The sequence below is a fragment of the Strongylocentrotus purpuratus genome, unplaced genomic scaffold, assembly GCF_000002235.5.
Source record: "Strongylocentrotus purpuratus isolate Spur 01 unplaced genomic scaffold, Spur_5.0 spur5_scaffold_14, whole genome shotgun sequence".
Lineage (NCBI taxonomy): Eukaryota > Metazoa > Echinodermata > Echinoidea > Camarodonta > Strongylocentrotidae > Strongylocentrotus > Strongylocentrotus purpuratus.
In genome coordinates this window covers 3,371,571-3,389,922 of record NW_022145599.1, presented here as the reverse complement: position 1 = coordinate 3,389,922, position 18,352 = coordinate 3,371,571, and the positions used below count along the sequence as shown (strand labels likewise).

The following is an 18,352-nucleotide window of genomic DNA, read 5'->3' as shown; positions in this document are numbered from 1 at the left end:
CATAAACCTAGGTTTGTTGACAAATAGTTTGTGCATGGGGTCTCATCCTTTCCATGTATGATAAAAAAATGTTTAAAAATATTTTGAAATTCCTGATTCTTTGAATTGGTGTTACTCTCTATTTCAGCGTCATCACATGATAATAGTGAGAAGCTACAAGAACTGATTGAGGTCAAGCCTACAATACACTCACTCATTGACCATGTTAAAGGGTATGTTAATTATGAGCCTATTCACTCACCCCGTTGTTTATTGTACATATATAATGTTACATGTACTTTTGAATTTTATTTGGTTGATTTCTTTGTGACATGTAACAGGGTTCAGTGGTAGTGAATAAGAGGTGTTTCCTGCCAGTATGGTGGTGATATCTTACTTGCATTTTGTTGAGCTATAAGCAGTTGCTTTGTGATCAAAAGATAATGCTCAAGATTAGTGGAGTTGTAAAGCCAAAGGAGTTTCAACATGAATTCCATGACAATTTAATAAAATTCAATGAATGATAGATATATAAGAAGAGAAGTGCCTGGAGATCACAAATATCCTTTTAAATATCACACTAGGAGTTCTATTCAAGTGATTTGTTAAGATCATGGATAGATGCAGTCCAAAAGGGCAGAAATCAAAGGTTATTGCTTGTTGGTCAGAAGCAAACAGTCACATGGTGATGAAATATTTGTATTAAATGATTTTCTCCATATTGTTTGCAGGATGTATGATCGCCTGGTTTGCATAGCTACTCAGTCTACAGAGGACGAAGATGGAGAAGGAGACAAAAAAAGTGGTATGTTAACAAAATATACTGAGCATTCTTACAATGAAAACTAGTCTATGATTAACCACACTCTTGCAAAACCATAATTTTAACTTATATATAATGTGGTTATGATTCACACATGTTTAAGAAGAGACAGTTGTAGCAACTTTTCTACAGATTATGTAACAACTGTATCAGTAGCTACCTATGATGGGGGGGGGGGGGGGGGGGGGGGCCTTCTGCTTGAGTGGCAGACAGCTAAGCTTTGTTATGATGAATGTTCTAGTTGAAAGTAAGCTTTCCTTAGCAATATCATGGTACAAATGTTCAGATTTCAATTTTTTTCTAATAATTACCCCCCCCCCCCCTATTTTCTCCAAATTCACCCTGCCACAGTAGTGAGTGGTTCCACCGAGGCCCCCGGAACCACTGACAGCAAACCCACCAAGCCTCCAGGAGGTGAGCTTACTGAAGAGGACTTACGCCCCCAAGGGAAGCCTACCACCAAGCAGCAGCAGCAGGTTAAGATAAGGGAGGTACATCATGCTACCCCACCCACTGCTAAGCAGGGTAGGTCCAAAGCTCCAGGGATCCGTTTCACAAAGCCATTTTTCAATTACAAACGACAAAACTCAGTGACAAATCTGCTGATAACCAATCAGAAGCAAGGATTTCAGTAGCTTATAACAAAAACTGTCATTTGTCAGTGCTGACAAGTTATGTGAAACACCCCACCAGTCGTATCCTTGCTACCATGGCTTAATCATTGTATCTGAAAATATGTTTACGATTGGGATTGTCTACTCTTGTAGGAAGAAAAACAGCAATCTGGTGACCAAGGTTTTCATTTTGTGTTGCATAGTTAAAAGGCACCACTCGATGTATAAGGAGTTTCATATTCATAAGAATTGTTATCATTATAATCATCTTCATCATCATCACTATCTATATCATCATCATCATCATCATCATCATCATCATCTTCACTATCTTTATCATCATTATAATCATCTCTATCATTGTCATCATCATCACCATCATCATCACCATCATCATCACCATCATCACCACCACCATCACCACCATTAATAATAATTCTGCTTTTATATAGCGCTTAATACATCTATGATGTCTTTAAGCACTTTACACATATACTATTACCCCGGTCATTGGATTCAATACTTGCTCGGCACACTGTGTGCAAAATCTCTACTCCCTGGGGAGCATTTCAGCCAGGAATACAAAATAAAGACCATTCGTGTAGACATCAACTATGTATTATGAGGATCAAGACCATAAATAACAGATTTGATATGAAGGTGGAATCAAAGAGAAGCCTGATAGAAAGCCGCTATCGTATATTTTTATCCTTAGGACAAGCCAAGGGTTCACCAGCTATCATGCGAGACCCTCGGACCGGTAAGATCATCCAGGTGAGGAACACCTATGCCATCAACGTGTGGAGGAGAGTGAAAGGCAAACTGGACGGTCGGGACCCTGAACCTTCTAAGAGGCTGGCTGTCACAGAGCAGGTAAGTACATGTCCATATTGAGGAGTGTGTGAAGGGCAAGATCATATTAAAGCCCATCTGTACAAGTTTACAGGAGGGATTAGACCACCCTGCAAGGTCACTGACAGGTGGTTATCTCATCAAATAAGCTCTCACTTAACATAAGAAAAAGAGGATCAAGGGGGACCAATGGTCACTGATCAGGCATTGTTTGCTATATAGAGGGCATAAGTAGCTATAAGTAGTGCAGTGGGGCTTTAATATTGGTGCAATTCTTGTCATTATGAGGTAGACTTGGTTCTATCACTGCTACAGAAAGAGGTTTTTGTCTTCTGACTGAAAGGCGGTACATTCATTTTGGAGTAAAATTGGCCATTTTTTCTACCTGCAAAGTACATTAAAAATGTACAATATCTCATACCTATCGTTAGGATGAAATATGATTAGAACTCAAGATGAGAATTTTGGGGGCCATTCTGTAAACAGTGAGCGATAATACTATCAAGACTTTTTTTGGGGGGGGGGGGGGGGGGGGGGGCGGGGGGGGGAGGGATCATCATGCCTCTCCCCTGAAAATATTGTACTTGCTGTAAATACTGTTATTACTAGAGGTGTGGCAAAATCTTTTTGGTGTAGTTGATACGATGTTGGACTGTGGATAACAGGGTTCGCAGTTCGAGTCCTGTTGGGGCACTAATGTCGCATGGTTAGATATTAGTCTACATTTGCCACTCTCCACCCAGGTGTTAAATGGGTACAGGTAGGAAGAAATTCCTTGAATGCTGTGAGCACTGAAATCGGTGGCCTAGCAGAGCCGGGTAATATTGGAGCACTTTGAGCATCTCACAGGGTGGATTATGTGCACTATATAAATATCCAATATTATTATTATTATTATTATTATTATGCAGTACATGAAGATAATTTTTTTTTTGTAACAGGACCCCACTAGAAGCTTTCTTGTGATTGAACTGAAACATGTTGTATGTTGTCATGTCTGTACAGGTTGACTATGTGATCAAGGAAGCAACGAGCATAGACAACCTGGCAACCCTGTATGAGGGCTGGACAGCCTGGGTGTGAGGGAAACAATGCCCCCCACCAACCCAATCCCAACGCTGGCTGGCTGGGATCATGGGATCAACCAACATATCGTAGAGAGTGAGAGAAAAAGGCGGCGCGTGCCAAGCCGCTGATATCATCCAGACATCACGAGAAGCAGACCCCACCCCCCTGATCAAGAGACTTATGGAGTCGCCTTGCAAGGGGGGTGGGGGTTAGATCTTGCTGGCTTTCTTTAGGTGATACCTGGATTGGAAGGGAGCTCTATCTGGCTGTGATGTAATGCTGAAATCTGGTCTATCATGTCTCATGCTGCTCTAGAAAAGGAATCTTCACCCAAAGACCATTCTGAGAGGCCACAGTGAAGTGTTAGGGAGAATAGTTGTGAAACTCAATTAGATAGCCTGTAATACCTGTATAGACTGACAATCCCTGGCCCCCAAACCTGTGCAGACTATAATTAAACAAACATTATGTCGCAACGTAAAGCAGATATTGTTAGGAGACATTATATTGTTTGTTTTAGTGTGGCCTGTTCTCAACAGTGTCCACTGCACAAATATGTAATTGTTCATTTAAGTGAAAATTGTGGTAGCATATTAAAAATGAAACAAAAAATTCTCCAATTCATGTAGCTGATAATAGTTAGCGAGTCAATTGAACTTGAGCCCATGAACATAAATACCAAACGAGTATAGCAAATAATGTTTTCCAGTCACAAATGAAGTATTAATAATTTAAAGGAAAATAATAGTATATGAATCCCTGAATGCCCAACCTTTTCCGTTTGGTTTGTTGAGAGCCAGAAAGGCAATAACTCTGTGTTAAAGGATATGAGTAACTCCCTTCTAGCTCCCAACTTGCACTTTTTTCTGTTAGTTCAAGCTTGCAATCCCATGATCTATCATTCATTTGCAGCTTACCAGAGCACTAGCATAAAAACATTTAGGACTTTCAACATTGTACACCATCGTAGATGAACACTTTTTTGGCAAAACTGTCTTATACCCCCAGTGAATGCAGTAAACTCTCTCTACATCCAAAGTTGTGAAAATCTGTAACAATGATATTTCATTTTAACAGGCTTTTGGGTATTATTTGTTGAATAGCACACCTTGCCTTTAAATCAATATTTATTGTACACTATATATGAAATTAAATTGGCCTTGTCTGCTAGCAGTGAGTATGCAGGATTATTGATGAGTTTCACAAGAATTCTCAACCAATGCTTTTTTATCATTGGTACGTGGAATTGAAGTAGAGGTTATTTTTTGAAGAACTAGAGTAAGCATTGAGTCAACAGAGACAAGACGGAGAGTAAGCTAATTGCAAAGCCAAGAGCTCAGAGAGAAACATAGTTTCTGGTATAGAATTGTGGAAGGTTACTTTTGATTGTTGAGGACCAAAAGCATTGCAGGAATAGATGAAGGAGACGATGTTATGGCGTTTTTGTAATGACATTAACGAGGGTTCGCCACATGGGAATGATTCCTATTGTTGAATGGGTGACCTTGTCCAACTGTGGAGAAATTGGGATGTCCGTATTGAATGAGGAATGAATGTTTCTTGGTCAGCTGTTGACCTGGTCATTTGTGAGAATAATTCAGGGGAAACCAGAATTTGTTGACTCCATAGAAAGCTATGGAATTCTCAGACCATAGAGCAGATCATCTATTAAAAGAGACAATTGTTCAGAAGAATACCAGATTTGTCGGGACTTTGTCCATTGAACAATGTCAGGACATGATTGAACTTTGTCAACTTGACTGGTTGTTGTTATCAGTTAGCAGTTTACAAAATAAAAGCTGATTTCTTTGATTTTCATATATTTTGGACCATTGTCCAAAATAATGTTATGGTATTAAAGACAATCACTTGACATAGAGTGTATGTAAATCAATTATCCCTTTATCATTCATTTGAGAAAATAAACTTCTTTTAAGTGCTTTACATACAAGTGTTGCAATTTTGGAGGTAACTTTGTTATCCAGTTCCTTCATTGTCTTTTCTTTTCTGTCCTGAATCTCAATTTGAAAGACCAAGGCACTCTTGTATTAATAAATAGTTGTAAATGTGGTAAGTCAGTGTTTTGTTTTCCCTTGCATGTTAACTTGTTGTAGATAAAGCATTATTAAACTTTGTAATTGTATCCTGGTTTGTAAGGTAGATATAGCAGAACAATCAGACTTTCTTTAGATTGAGTGTTTCTGTAATAATGTATGGTTTGTACGGTATGTGTTATATAACTGCATGTTCACTACAGTATCCTTATATTTCTTATTCAAGTGAACTGTCTTATTAAAGAGTAATATGTAATATAATCACTCTAGCAGAATAAAAGAGATTTTTTCTTGTTATTATCAATTTTTTGGTCTTCTTTGTTTTGTTATCGAGACTATGTTAACATCTCCCAGTAAATGTATAAGTTTCACTTTGAAGAAAAAAATACTGATGATAATATGGAATTATATAGGGCTTACTACAGCCTGAATGTTTCTCAGAGCTGTGTAGATACATGCATATTTCTTATTGAGGCTACAAAGTGTTGAAAATATTGTTTAAATATTGAAGTATAAGAAGTCAGTCATTGTGGCTCAATTGAAAAGTATATTATCATTATTTAGCAATCAGCATTATAGCATGAATTGTCTTCAGAGATGTTTAATTAAAAACAAAAATATATTCAATATACTTTCAATGCATTTCCACTAGGCATCCATCTATTAAGAGGAAGCTTGTTAGCGTAATGTGTTTATCTTCATTTACTTATATTTGCCACTGCTATGGATAAATTAAAATTGTTAGTTCCGGACTTCCGGTGCAAAATAGGGAGTATTGATTTCACTCTTAAGAGTTTTTTAGGGTTTTAAACTTAACCTTCATGTTCATGACAACTGCTGTATCACTCTAATGTTAAGAATAAATTTATCCATAATGTATGCTAGAAATAGTCTCATGTAAGGTATTAAAGGAAGTAGTCTTTGCTTGGTTTCTTTTCTTTTTGTTCTTCCAAGGTCACCATAACTACCAACTTTTCCTATTTTGGAGGAAAGATTCCCATTTGTGGCCTCGAGGAAAAAAATATGTAGAACTGGAGAGTCCTCTCTTCATGAAAAACTTACATGTAAAAACATATAGAATACACTGTATTCCTAATTTTTCCTTGATTGACCCCAATGTGGAAGGTTGGCAGGTATGTGTTACATTCTTCGAGACTCCTTGAAGTCACCATGGTTCTTTTAGTTAATTTAGTTGCATCAGTGTTATGTCGTTAAAATGTACCAACAAGTATAGACCATGGTTAAGAAACAGAGAAGTTGGCTATATCTACGAGTGATATATACATTAATTAGAAATATGGTCATGTGCGTTTCGAAAATGATCTTCATAAAAGAATTGTAGGTTTATAAATGTTTTTGATAGTTTAACCGATTATGCAAAGTAGTTACTCACTGTAGAGCTAATGTTAACTTACCGGTAATATATTCTATGTTCCACTTTTACTGTTTCTCTTTTGTTTATCATAATTTGTTACAACCCTATTTACTCTTCATATACCTACATGTTGCATGATTGTTAGAATAAAATCCTTCTTAACGGTAGACCATGAGTGTGATGTTATCCTTGGATGTAAGCTTTCCATAGTAGTTGTGAGAGGTTGATGTGTTGGAGTGGCAATAGGCAAGTAGGAGAGGTGGGAAGGTAGCTTGTTATTCCATGAGATAAAGTTATGTATCTGCAATGGAACATCCCAATTGTACAGAATAACAAAAGAAATTCTTCTTCGAGAGAGAGATAGAGATAAATAGATAAAGAGAGAGAGAGAAAGAAAAAGAGAGAGAGAGAGAGAGAGGGGGGGGGAATAGAGATAGATGGAGGGAGAGTTAGAGATAGTGAGAGAGAGAAAGGGAGAGAGAGAGAGAGAGGAAGAGAGAGAGAGAGAGATTACAAGAGAACTGCTTCCTGACATTAAAGTTCAACCTTTTTTTAAATTGTTATAACAAACAGTGCATTATGATCCATATTTCTATTCAATGTTTCTATACAAGTGTAAAAGAAATGACAGCATCAGAGGATGAAGCTGTCATTTCTTGTTTTCACTACCCTCTAGTAGCTTCTTCTTTCATGCCATTTCTCCAGATTGATATCCATTCTTTCTCTATAAAGTCACTCTATCTCACTGTGCCCTTTTTCTTCTACTCCTTACGCTCTCTTAAAGGTAATACAAAGTTTTGGGAAATTTTGAAAATTGGGTGGATAGTGATTCTTTACAATTTTGATATATTTGGATGCCCCTGTGGATGGATTATAAGCACTAGAAAATTTAGCCCCTAAAACACTACTGCTTTCGAGAAAAATTGAATATAACAATTTACCGGTGCTCCCGGTAAATTTTGATGAATTTCAAATAGCGCCTACGGCCGTACAATGGTAGCTGCGACCATGAAAATTTCAGAATATGTAGTTGTGATGTATAATTTCCAAACGGGAATAGCTAATCGGTTGACTTTAGTCAAGAAACATTGTTTTATAGCTTAATTAATATCTTGACCTTGAGAGGGAGCTATACAACATAAAGAGTTAATTATTTACAATTTCATAACTTTAGACTCGATTTCAACCGTGACAACGTCCAATGAATATTGTAGGATCGCAGATGCTTCCAATATATTCATTTGAACCAAATTCATGACCCCATACCAAAACTTTGTATTACCTTTAACTTGCCCCTTCTCTTATTTCGCAGGAATTTTTCTTCTTTCCAAATAGTAGTTATATCTTAAGAGTTTCTTTCTGTTGCCTTCCCTCTCACACTCTCTGTATCATTCACCTGTTGTTATTTGTGTAGCATTTTTCTCTTTGATCTCAAATTGAAGAAAAAAAGAAATGATTAAGAAAAAAAGAAAGAAAGGATGAGGCACTCTTTGACATAGACACTGACATTAACCTCTCAATAAAGGAATTGGCAATGAAAGAAACATGATACAAGATTATTCTTAGAAGCCAGAAAACGCATTTTATATATTTATTGGTTAATTGTCTAACCATACTATATACAAAAATATTGCACACAGATGTGATTCATAAAAAAGTTTAGTATACAAAGAAAACACATATCAATGGAAGAAGCTTGGAAGAATATTGTCAGCCTTGAATGATACATATAAAGCAATCAGCATATTCATAAATCACTATATAAATACAATTCTCACTACCCTAAATAGGTACGAAAATCTCAAAATTCGCGAGACGAGGTAATTTTCACTCTCACGGGTCGTCACTACAACTTCCGGTATAGAGTCCCATCCCGCTGGCGCTAGCGCCTGTGTTCGCTGTGCAGAGTTTTCACGCACGCTAAAATCGATGCCAATCAGTGTAATTTGTACAGATTATAATATGCAATGGAAAGCTTCGGGCAGAATTAGTGACTTTAGCACAAAAGGCCGTTAAACTCTACCGTGAAAGAGAGGGTTGTGATCACGAACGCCTGCACAGGAAGCTGTAATGTCGAAAAGCTATCCCATAATGCAATGCGCGTTTTCAGGATTTTCCCCGGATCTCGGCAGAATCGCTATTTGGGGTAGCGAGAATTCATGCACATGTAAAATGCTTGAGTTGATTGGAAATAAAAATTTGAACTTCCGGTAGTGACCAGTTTCTCTCAATGAATCTAAACTACTGTAATATCTTGAACGAAAAGATAATGTTCAAGATCTACAACATAAAAGGAAAAAGCTAATTTTGTAATATCCAATACTTGACTCATATATGAATGGTAGTACATGTACCACAGAAGTATCTTAATCTTGTTTGTATCTTTGCAGTATTTAGAATGTGATCAAACTATTTACTGAAGTAATTAAACGCTAAGTAACAGTTCTTATCAAATAAGCAGGATTGAATACAGTAAAGCTTATCACACCTTTCTTCCATTTCATGTGTGAGTTAATTATCAACCATTAAACAAACATGAACTAAACAAAAAAATGTATTCATTGAAGATGAGATTGATTGAAATTTACAATTTAAATGCCCCAAACAATATGACCTAGACTACTGTATTTCAGAATATCAAAACAACTCACCCCTCTTGTCAACTACACTTTATAGAGGGCGACATTTTAACAGAAATGTCTGTGTACAGATGGTAGTAGTCACTGAACCTCGTCAGGAAACAGCAATTAAAATATGAATAAAAAAAAATAAAAAAACCTCTTTGGCACTAAGCTTGGTGCTTCCAGGGCCTGGTGATAAACAGGTCTCATAACGACTCTGGTTTCAGAAAGACAATTTGGTAATATTTGTATTTGTAATATATGCCTCTTGGAAATACTTAATATTTGGAAGACTCTTTGTGTTCTTTTTTGTCTTGGTGATGTTTCTGAATACTACTCAAGTACATGGACGGATAGGTGAGGTACCAAGAACACACACAAGATGTAGCACTTCAATATAAAATCAGCCTGATGTGTTGGTATCCTATGGTATCCAAATAAGATTCCATATCATGAATGTCATTTTTTACTATATTATGAACAAATCAAAAATATCCTTACTAATAACAAAAAAAGAGAAAAGATAGTGACCAAGTATAAATTTGTTCCAAGATCTAACAACCACTACACTGTTCAATAATGCCACTCTATCCCAGGTGGGCAGTATATTTCTGTAAGATCAATAAAAGGTGAATGAATGGCACACAACAAATAGAACCTTCAAAGAGTTTCACAAAGGTCCTGGATGCTGAAAAGAATACCGTAGATTAACAATTCACAGGGCTATCTATCTAGCAAAAGTGACAATTTCTATTGATTTTTTGTCCAAACTCATGCAAAATTTTCAGTCAGAATAAATTGATGGGTCGGTGTTGACATCCAAATTCGATAAAGAAATGTGCACTGATATGAGAACAATAAATCTCACTTAAATCATTATACGGTTTCGGCTGCTTCGGTCATTTCGATTGGTGGCTAGCGCTTTGCTGCAAAAGCTGTGGACTCACGAGCTGGAAAATTGGCCTGTCCCGGCTAGACGGAGGTGCTGTTAATTGTGAATCCACTCTATCTATCAATTGAATGTACATGTAGGTGTCGACACAAAATTATTCCAGTATCAAGCTTTGCTGAGGGATTTGGCGTATTGAGTGAAGAACACGATTCCCTGATATCAGATGAAGATCTCTGTCTGTGTTTGTTCCGGTCTCATGGCCTGTAACATAAAATGAAATATGGATATATATGAGATATGACAATTAAGACACACTAGGTATTGATGACAGATTATTTGTGATGTGCAAACAATTAAGGCTTGTAGACCACCCCCCCCCAAAAAAAAAAAAAAAAAAAAAAAAAAAATTAAACAAAATAAATGCTGCAATTTCTTTTGCATATACTGGGTAATCGAATGGCAGCTGCACACAACAGAGGTACTACGAAGATTCACTGAGCCCTGTGTTGTAACTTGTAAGATACAGAATGTGATACAAGTACAAATTACACTTACGGTACGTCATCATATAAAAAACTGCTGTGGTTTACTACCTCCTCATATCTGCATGAGGCTTGACTTTAATTTCATATAAATATATGTAGTGCAATCTTTCTCAATATCTCCTATAGCACAGTGAACAATCCTTTCAACTTAACGTCCCACTGGCACAAATAGTTTATCCAATATTTCAATTGCAAGATGTATAAATACAATACCTGTAAGTATATTATAGGTGGGTAATGATTGTCTAGCTCTCTGGACTCCTTCGCCACGCTCTAATCCCAATCTATCATGGACATGAGCATATGAGCTCCAGTAGTCTTCAGAGTGACCTTCTCTGCTCAACACATCATGCATCTTAGAGCCTTTCACATTCTGCGTCCAGTTTGTAATGGATTGATAATGAAGCTTGTTGGGCTACAGAGTGATTGGGATAAAGTGGATATTGAAAATTAGATGGATAGGAGAGGGAAAGACTCACAGGACACAACAATATTGGTATTGCAATCTGAATATCTCTACACGGAAAAGAGGAAAATTACTATACAGTGATCGTCATCGGCAGATAACTTGATCTTCAAGTCAACATAAACCCCTGTGTTCCAAATTGGAAAGTGCATGCTTAAGCTTTTCACTCTCTTTGTTTAAATGTTTAATTAAACTATGTAAATTAAGAAAAATGTACATAGTCGGATACAGGAAAGATAGAGAACATACTGCAATGTACAGTATGATTTAATGTCAGTTTTGAGGAATTAATCTGATATATCATTGATTAATCACTAGCATAAAAGATCATGAATCTAAACTTCTTTGCTAAACATTAAAACATCTTATAAATTGTAGCCAATCATGAGAAGTTATGCTGGATCATAATGGAGGCACCGGTGATAAAAGATAGAAGCTCAGTTACAATTTAACTACTTACATGATCGACCTTGTGGTGAGGAAACTGTGATTTGTAGTGTGTGTTGTGGTAGTTCTTTTTATTGAGACCAATGTCAAAATGAGATGAGTGAAGAGTTGGACAAGCAGTCGATCTCCGGGCACCAGGAAGTGTTTTGCTGCCATTGTAAGACTGAGGAGGAAAGAAGAAACAATTAAAATGGAATCCCACAATAATGCTTATTTACAATACACACGTTTCAATGGGATGTTGGTGAAGTTTTGAACTTGTATTTGTAATGGTTTCATGATATGCTGTCCAGTTCTTCTATCAGTTTTTTTAATGAATCATTGATGCTTCATGGCAATGGATTTTCCTCATCAAAAAGACCAAATCTCTGAGTCCAAGAGTATGAGTAGAAGAACACAACTAAAGATAAGAATATGACGAGTTTAAATTAAAAAAACAACAATTTAGAAGACTAGTCTAGACTAGACCTATGATTGAAATATCTTAATGCATGCAGCCATGCAAACAATATCCATGAAATATGCTCACTGAAACTTGAAATATCACTCTTAACACAAATTTTGATATAATTGGCTTGGAGTTGGACTTGATTCATTTCAGGAACAGGTTTTGAATTTTAAGAAATTATTATTCTAGTAGATCTAGAGTCTAGATCTATGGTATGGAACTCTTTTGAGTTTATAGATTTACTACTACTTCTTCTTCGCTATAAGTACAGGCCACCGTCGGGTGTATTCTCGTACTGATTGTAGGTACTAAGGAGATAAACAACTTTATTTTCATCAAATTATATCAGTGTACATCTAGAGCTATCTACAGTAGTCTACGTTGTAGATCTTTGGATATAAAGTTTTGGCAGTTTAAATAGTCTCGTCTTTGACAAGGAAAGAAAAAAGAAAGAAAAAATAGACCCTAGAACCCTTCATTTCTATTTTTTTAGCGTTTTGGCACATCACTCATCAGCAAATCAAATTGAAATTTGAAACTTACCTCTTGTGTTGATGTGATAAAATCTGGCGCTTGTTGATTTCTTTCCATCGTAATTGTAGATCTATGCATCCATCTCGTTCCTTTTGACAGTGACGGTGCAATGATAGATTTGCGATCTTCTAGAGGAGTGATGACAGTCATGTTCTTGGACCTATTTGTGAGCACGGTACCAGATGATTGTCCCTGCGGCTGTCTGTGAGCCACCGACCTCTTCCCCTTCCTTGTCCCCGCGATGGGCGGGCTTGTATAATCGGACGAACCCGATGCCATCTTCTTTTCTTCCACCTGTCTGAATGCGCGAACGTAGACGCTTTTATTACGTTTCTAACGAAAATTTAATAGCGGAAACCTGATAGCGACGTTCATATATTTGTCGATGAGAGTAGAAACAAAGATGAGCTTGGTCAAGTAGTCAAATAACCGATACGGTCGGTCCGACTAAAGTCAGGTCAGACTCCGGACAATGTTTACAGTAGTCATAATACGTACACGTGAAGTATAGGACCGATTAACTCCTGTGGTGTAAACAAATGCTCATGCGCGACTACCATAAACTCCATAGTTCAGGCTAATATTTCTTCCATATTTAAACACAATATATACTTTATGGAAGTTTTATTGTAAAGCAATGATATTTCATTACACTTTTCACGCAATATTGAAAGCAGATTGAACAAAAACATAATTAATCAAGCAGTGCGGATGAATATGGTCACTATGGTTACTCATTTCGCTTCTGCAGTTGTTGGTCAAAAGAGGGCGTAAACAATGTCTGACGTCTGTCACAGCTAGTACCCTTTAAATAGTTTAATTGGTTTAATGGTTCTGTAATAGATTATGTAATAGATAAAATCTGTAATAGATAAATTCTGTAATAGATTCTGTAATAGATTTACTCTGTAATAGACTAATTCTGTAAAGATTAATTCTGTAGTAGGCTATATCAATTATGTAATAGATTGTAATAAGGGCCCCTTCCCCTTTCCTGGCCCTTCCCCTTCTCATAAGTGTCCAATTTCACATCTCAATGACAAAAGCATCTTTTCAAATCTTATATATTATGCACCCTTTCACTTTAACAAGCTTTAAATGATAAATGCCCCTTTCGGATCGATCCCCTTATTAGATGTGCCCACTACCCCTGATGAGTGCCCCTTAATGCCTCTTCTTCTTTCTTATAAATGACCATTTTGCACCTCAGCTTGATAAGTGCCACTTTAAAATGAAATAAGCTCTCCTAGTTAAATGTTGATAAAGTTTTCCTTTTCTTTCTTATAATTGCCCTTTAATCGATAAATGCTCGTTTAATTCATATTTCGACCCTACTGCATGGATGGAGATGATTAGTGTGCTCGTTATGCGTGTACAAGAGTAGATCAATGTCTTTACTACAAAATGTGCTATTTTGCGATTACCTAAATTAAGAGGATATCTACTTTTAAATAATCGGATCGAGCAGCCAGGGGCGTCGCCAAAGGGGGGGGGGGGTGTGTGTGTGTGTGTGTGTGTGTGTGTGTGGGGATGCGACACCCCCCCCCACGTGTCAGGATATTGTCGGTAAAATTGCGCAGCCATCGGGAAAAAGAGAAAAGGGGGAGGGAAAAAAAGAGAGGGAAAAAAGAGAGGGAAAAATAGAGAGGGAAAAAAAGAAAGGGAAAAAAGAGAGGGAAAAGGAAAGAAAAGAAAAAAAGAAAAGGAAAAAAGAAAAGAAAAAAAAGGAAAGAAAGGAAAGAAAGGAAAAGAAAGGAAAGAAAAGAGAAGAAAGAAAGAGAAAAAAGGGAAAAAAGGGAAAAAGGGAAGGGAAACAAAAGAAACGGGGGATAAAAGAGAGGGGAAGTAAGAGTCTGAGAGAGGAGGAGTGGGAGTAAAAGAGAAAAGGGGGTTGTTGGGTGGAGTCGTCTCGTCGAGGGAGCAAGAAAGACACGAGTAAATATGTTGCTGTGTCGGGTCAGCTGTGTCGGTATTCTTGCTCGATCCTCAATGCAGAAGCTTGAAGTCGATGAGATGTATTATTGTAGGTCGGCCAACAAGTTTTTTTCCCTACGAACTGTGACTTCTTATCCGCTGTGACAACTTCGAGAGCAGGCGCGTACACAGGGGGGGGGGGGGGGGGGGGGGGGGGGGGGGGGGGTTGGGGGGTTAAACCCCCAAACCCCTTTGGCATTTTTTTGTGTAAACCCCCCTAAATTTCCCTAAAACCCCCCCCCCCCTTTTGGATTTATTTTTATTTTTTTTTTTTTTAAAAAAAAAAAAAAAAAAAAAAAATATCCCCATGACTGACCTCAAAAAGTGTCCTCTTACCCCCCCCCCGCTTATTCAGCGGTCGGCTGAGTCGTTGCGATTTTTTTTGGGACCAAAAAAAAAAAAAAAAGTGACCTCTTACCCCCCCCCCCCCCCCCCCCCCCCCCCCCCCCCCCCCCCCCCCCCCCCCCCCCCCCCCCGCTTATTCAGCGGCTGGCTGAGTCGATGCGGAATTTTTGGCCCGATTTATAAATGTTAAAACCCCCCCCCCCCCCCTTGAAAAAATCCTGCGCACGCGAAAGTGACTACAACTATAATGCTCGTATTTTATCGAAGTTTCACTTTCCTATAATATCAGCTAAAGAAATCAGAGGTTTAAAATATTCGGGAAACTAAATTCAAACAAGGTTTAAGAGTCAACAACGGTACGACGAATCGTCTTCCTTTCTTTATATTGTGATGAAACGCCAAAATTTCCGCGATTCGCGCGGAAGGGGAAGTCTTCATTTAGACGAGTCGAGAACGGTATACAACGAATTGTCTTCTTTCTCTAATTATATGAGGAAACGTCAAAGCTTTCGCGCTTCGTGCGAGAGGAGGAAACTGAATTCAGATGAACAGGGCTTAATAAGATTCGAAAACGGTACAAGGAATCGTCTTCCTTTCTCTATATTGTGATGAAACGCCAAAAATTCCGCGCTTCGCGCGGAAGGGGAAAACTTCAATTAGACGGTCGAGAACGGTACGTCGAATCGTCTTCTTCTCTAATAATAAGGAAACGTCAAAGTTTCCGCGCTTCCGCGCTTCGCGCGAGAGGGGGAAACTGAATTCAGAAAAAATTAATAGGGCTTATTTAGAGTCGAAAACGGTACAACGAATCGTTTTATTTCTCTAATAATTTGAGGAAACGTCAAAGCTTTCGCGCTTCGCGCGAGAGATGGAAACTGAATTCAGATGAATAGGGCTTAGTCGAAAACGGTACGACGAATCGTCTTCTTTCTCTAATAATTTAATGAAATGTCAAAGCTTTCGCGCTTCGTGCGAGAGGGGGAAACTGAATTCAGATGAACAGGGCTTAATAAGATTCGAAAACGGTACAAGGAATCGTCTTCCTTTCTCTATATTGTGATGAAACGCCAAAAATTCCGCGCTTCGCGCGGAAGGGGAAAACTTCAATTAGACGGTCGAGAACGGTACGACGAATCGTCTTCTTTCTCTAATAATAAGGAAACGTCAAAGTTTCCGCGCTTCCGCGCTTCGCGCGAGAGGGGGAAACTGAATTCAGAAAAATTTTATAGGGCTTATTAAGAGTCGAAAACGGTACAACGAATCGTTTTATTTCTCTAATAATTTGAGGAAACGTCAAAGCTTTCGCGCTTCGCGCGAGAGATGGAAACTGAATTCAGATGAATAGGGCTTAGTCGAAAACGGTACGACGAATCGTCTTCTTTCTCTAATAATTTAATGAAATGTCAAAACTTCCGCGCTTCGCGCGGGAGGGGGAAGCTACATTCAGATAAGGATTAAGAGTCGAGAACAGTACACCGAATCGTCTGCTATTTCTCATAATTTAATGAAACGTCAAAGCTTCCGCGCTTTGCGCGGGAGGGGGGGGGGGGCGACTGAATTCAGAAAAGGATCAACAGTCGAGAACGGTACAGCAAATCGTCCTTTTTTCATAATAATTTAATGAAACGTCAGAGCTTTCGCGCTTCGCGCGGGAGGGAAACTTCATTCAGCCAAGGATAAACAGTCGAGAACGATACAATTAATCGTCTTCTTTTCCTAATAATTTAAGGAAACGTCTAAGCTTCCGCGCTTCGCGCGAGAGGCCCATCACCCACACCCCCTAATGAACGCGCTTTTAAGTGATTCTCTTGCTCACTATACCGCCCCTCCTAAAATAAGATCCTAGCTCCGTGCCTGCCTTAAAATATATAGCTATGATGCTGACTAAATTGAAGAAATAATTCGTATATTTATGTCGTCGAGGAAAATGATCATTTTGCGCATATGCAAGTACTATAGATAGTCCATAGGAAAAACAATTTAGCCTTCGGCCCCTGGTTTATAGGGTTGAATTTGTAGATATTGGACATTTTTTTGTCGGTAATTGGTGGCTAGTTTTGTCGGTAAGTGTAAGTGTAATAACCACTTTACCCACAAATGTAATAATTTTGAATCACCCACAAATGTAATAATGACTTTACCCACAAATGTAATACATTTGAAGGGATAATTTGTCGAATTTGTTCGAAACTAAAAACCTGTAATAAAGCATGGGTATAGCGCACAGTCTTTACTCCAGACCCGGTTTTTTCAAAAATTTAAAAAATCTTCAAAACTAAGACCCCATAATCCTTTTCCTGTGGAATAACATGAGAATCGAGCGTAGTCTTTCCTCTAGACCCGGTTATTCAAAAGTAAAAAAAAAAAAAAAAAAAAAAGGAGTGGGGGGGGGGGGGGGGGCGGGCACACAGCACTATACTGGCACTGGCATTGCAGTGTCGACTGTTGTCAGAGCTGAGCTGAGCTGAGTGAGTATTCACCAGCCGTTACGTTATCAACCGTTGGACGCTTAGGTAAAATCACGTTTATATGAAAGAAAACAAGCCATGATACACTACAATTATTATGACAGAATGATTATAAAGTTAACTGTACATAAGATAAGCCAAATTTCAAGGTGACTTACCAAATCCTGTCAATGGATGTAGCTACGCTAACCTACGCAATTTGTTTATGGTATGCCAAAAGGTAAGGAATTGATTTATTTTGTTATTTAAATATGTTAATAACCCTTATTGCCTTATTTATAAGCCGACCTATTTAATATCGTTCTAATTTATCACATTTAAAAACTATTTTCATTTAATTTTAGCACAAAATTTAAATAATATAAAATCGTTCTCAGTTCTCAATTTTTCAGGAAGGGGGGATACAATGTTTATTTTACCATTTTTTTGTCTTCTTCTCCTTCTTCTTCTTCTTTTCTCTTCTTCTTTCTCTTTTAGTTTCTTCTTTTTCTTTCTTTTTAGGCCGGGGGAGGGGTAGGACTGCGGCCGCGTTTGCCCTCCCCTAGATCGGCTTAACATTTTTCTCGTAGGAAAACTGTTCCATAATCTGAAATGATTGCCAATATTATTTGATCGTGTTGATTGAGATTTTTTTTGATCCATCAGTTGGCTTGATATGAAGTATGGGCCTATATCATTGTATGGACCCTTTTTAAACGAGCTAAAACTAATGTGCTCTGATATGGGAATCGTATTTCGAGAGAAAATTGCAATGATTTATTCTGGATTGCTTTAATATCCTGCAGTAAATAAAAACAAACGCACACAAACATGCATCATCTTCGATACAAAAAACTCCCATTTGCAC

At 37.9% G+C, this 18,352-nt stretch overlaps 2 protein-coding genes across 3 annotated transcripts in view; one reads left to right on the top strand and one right to left on the bottom strand.

Annotated features, from left to right (window-relative positions):
* LOC583702 (serine/threonine-protein kinase SMG1) overlaps positions 1 to 6,694 on the top strand; it is a 63,027-nt gene extending 56,333 nt beyond the window's left edge. The window contains exons 70-74 of one of the 2 annotated variants that reach the window (XM_030983984.1): positions 128 to 212; positions 711 to 784; positions 1,157 to 1,327; positions 2,132 to 2,289; positions 3,274 to 6,694. In XM_030983984.1, coding sequence (XP_030839844.1) covers positions 128 to 212; positions 711 to 784; positions 1,157 to 1,327; positions 2,132 to 2,289; positions 3,274 to 3,351 — 566 coding nt within the window. In that variant the 3' untranslated portion in view covers positions 3,352 to 6,694. Of the gene's footprint in view, positions 1 to 127; positions 213 to 710; positions 785 to 1,153; positions 1,328 to 2,131; positions 2,290 to 3,273 lie in introns of both variants that reach the window. The other variant, XM_030983983.1, reaches the window with a different exon arrangement.
* A 2,231-nt stretch (positions 6,695 to 8,925) lies between these two features.
* Positions 8,926 to 13,212, bottom strand: LOC763602. Its single transcript, XM_011667337.2, has 4 exons — positions 12,728 to 13,212; positions 11,750 to 11,899; positions 11,037 to 11,238; positions 8,926 to 10,539 (listed from the first exon to the last, which is right to left on the bottom strand). The coding sequence occupies exons 1-4, from the start codon at positions 12,995 to 12,997 to the stop codon at positions 10,433 to 10,435; spliced, it is 729 nt and encodes a 242-aa protein (XP_011665639.1). The 5' UTR covers positions 12,998 to 13,212; the 3' UTR covers positions 8,926 to 10,432.
* Positions 13,213 to 18,352: the final 5,140 nt, after the last annotated feature.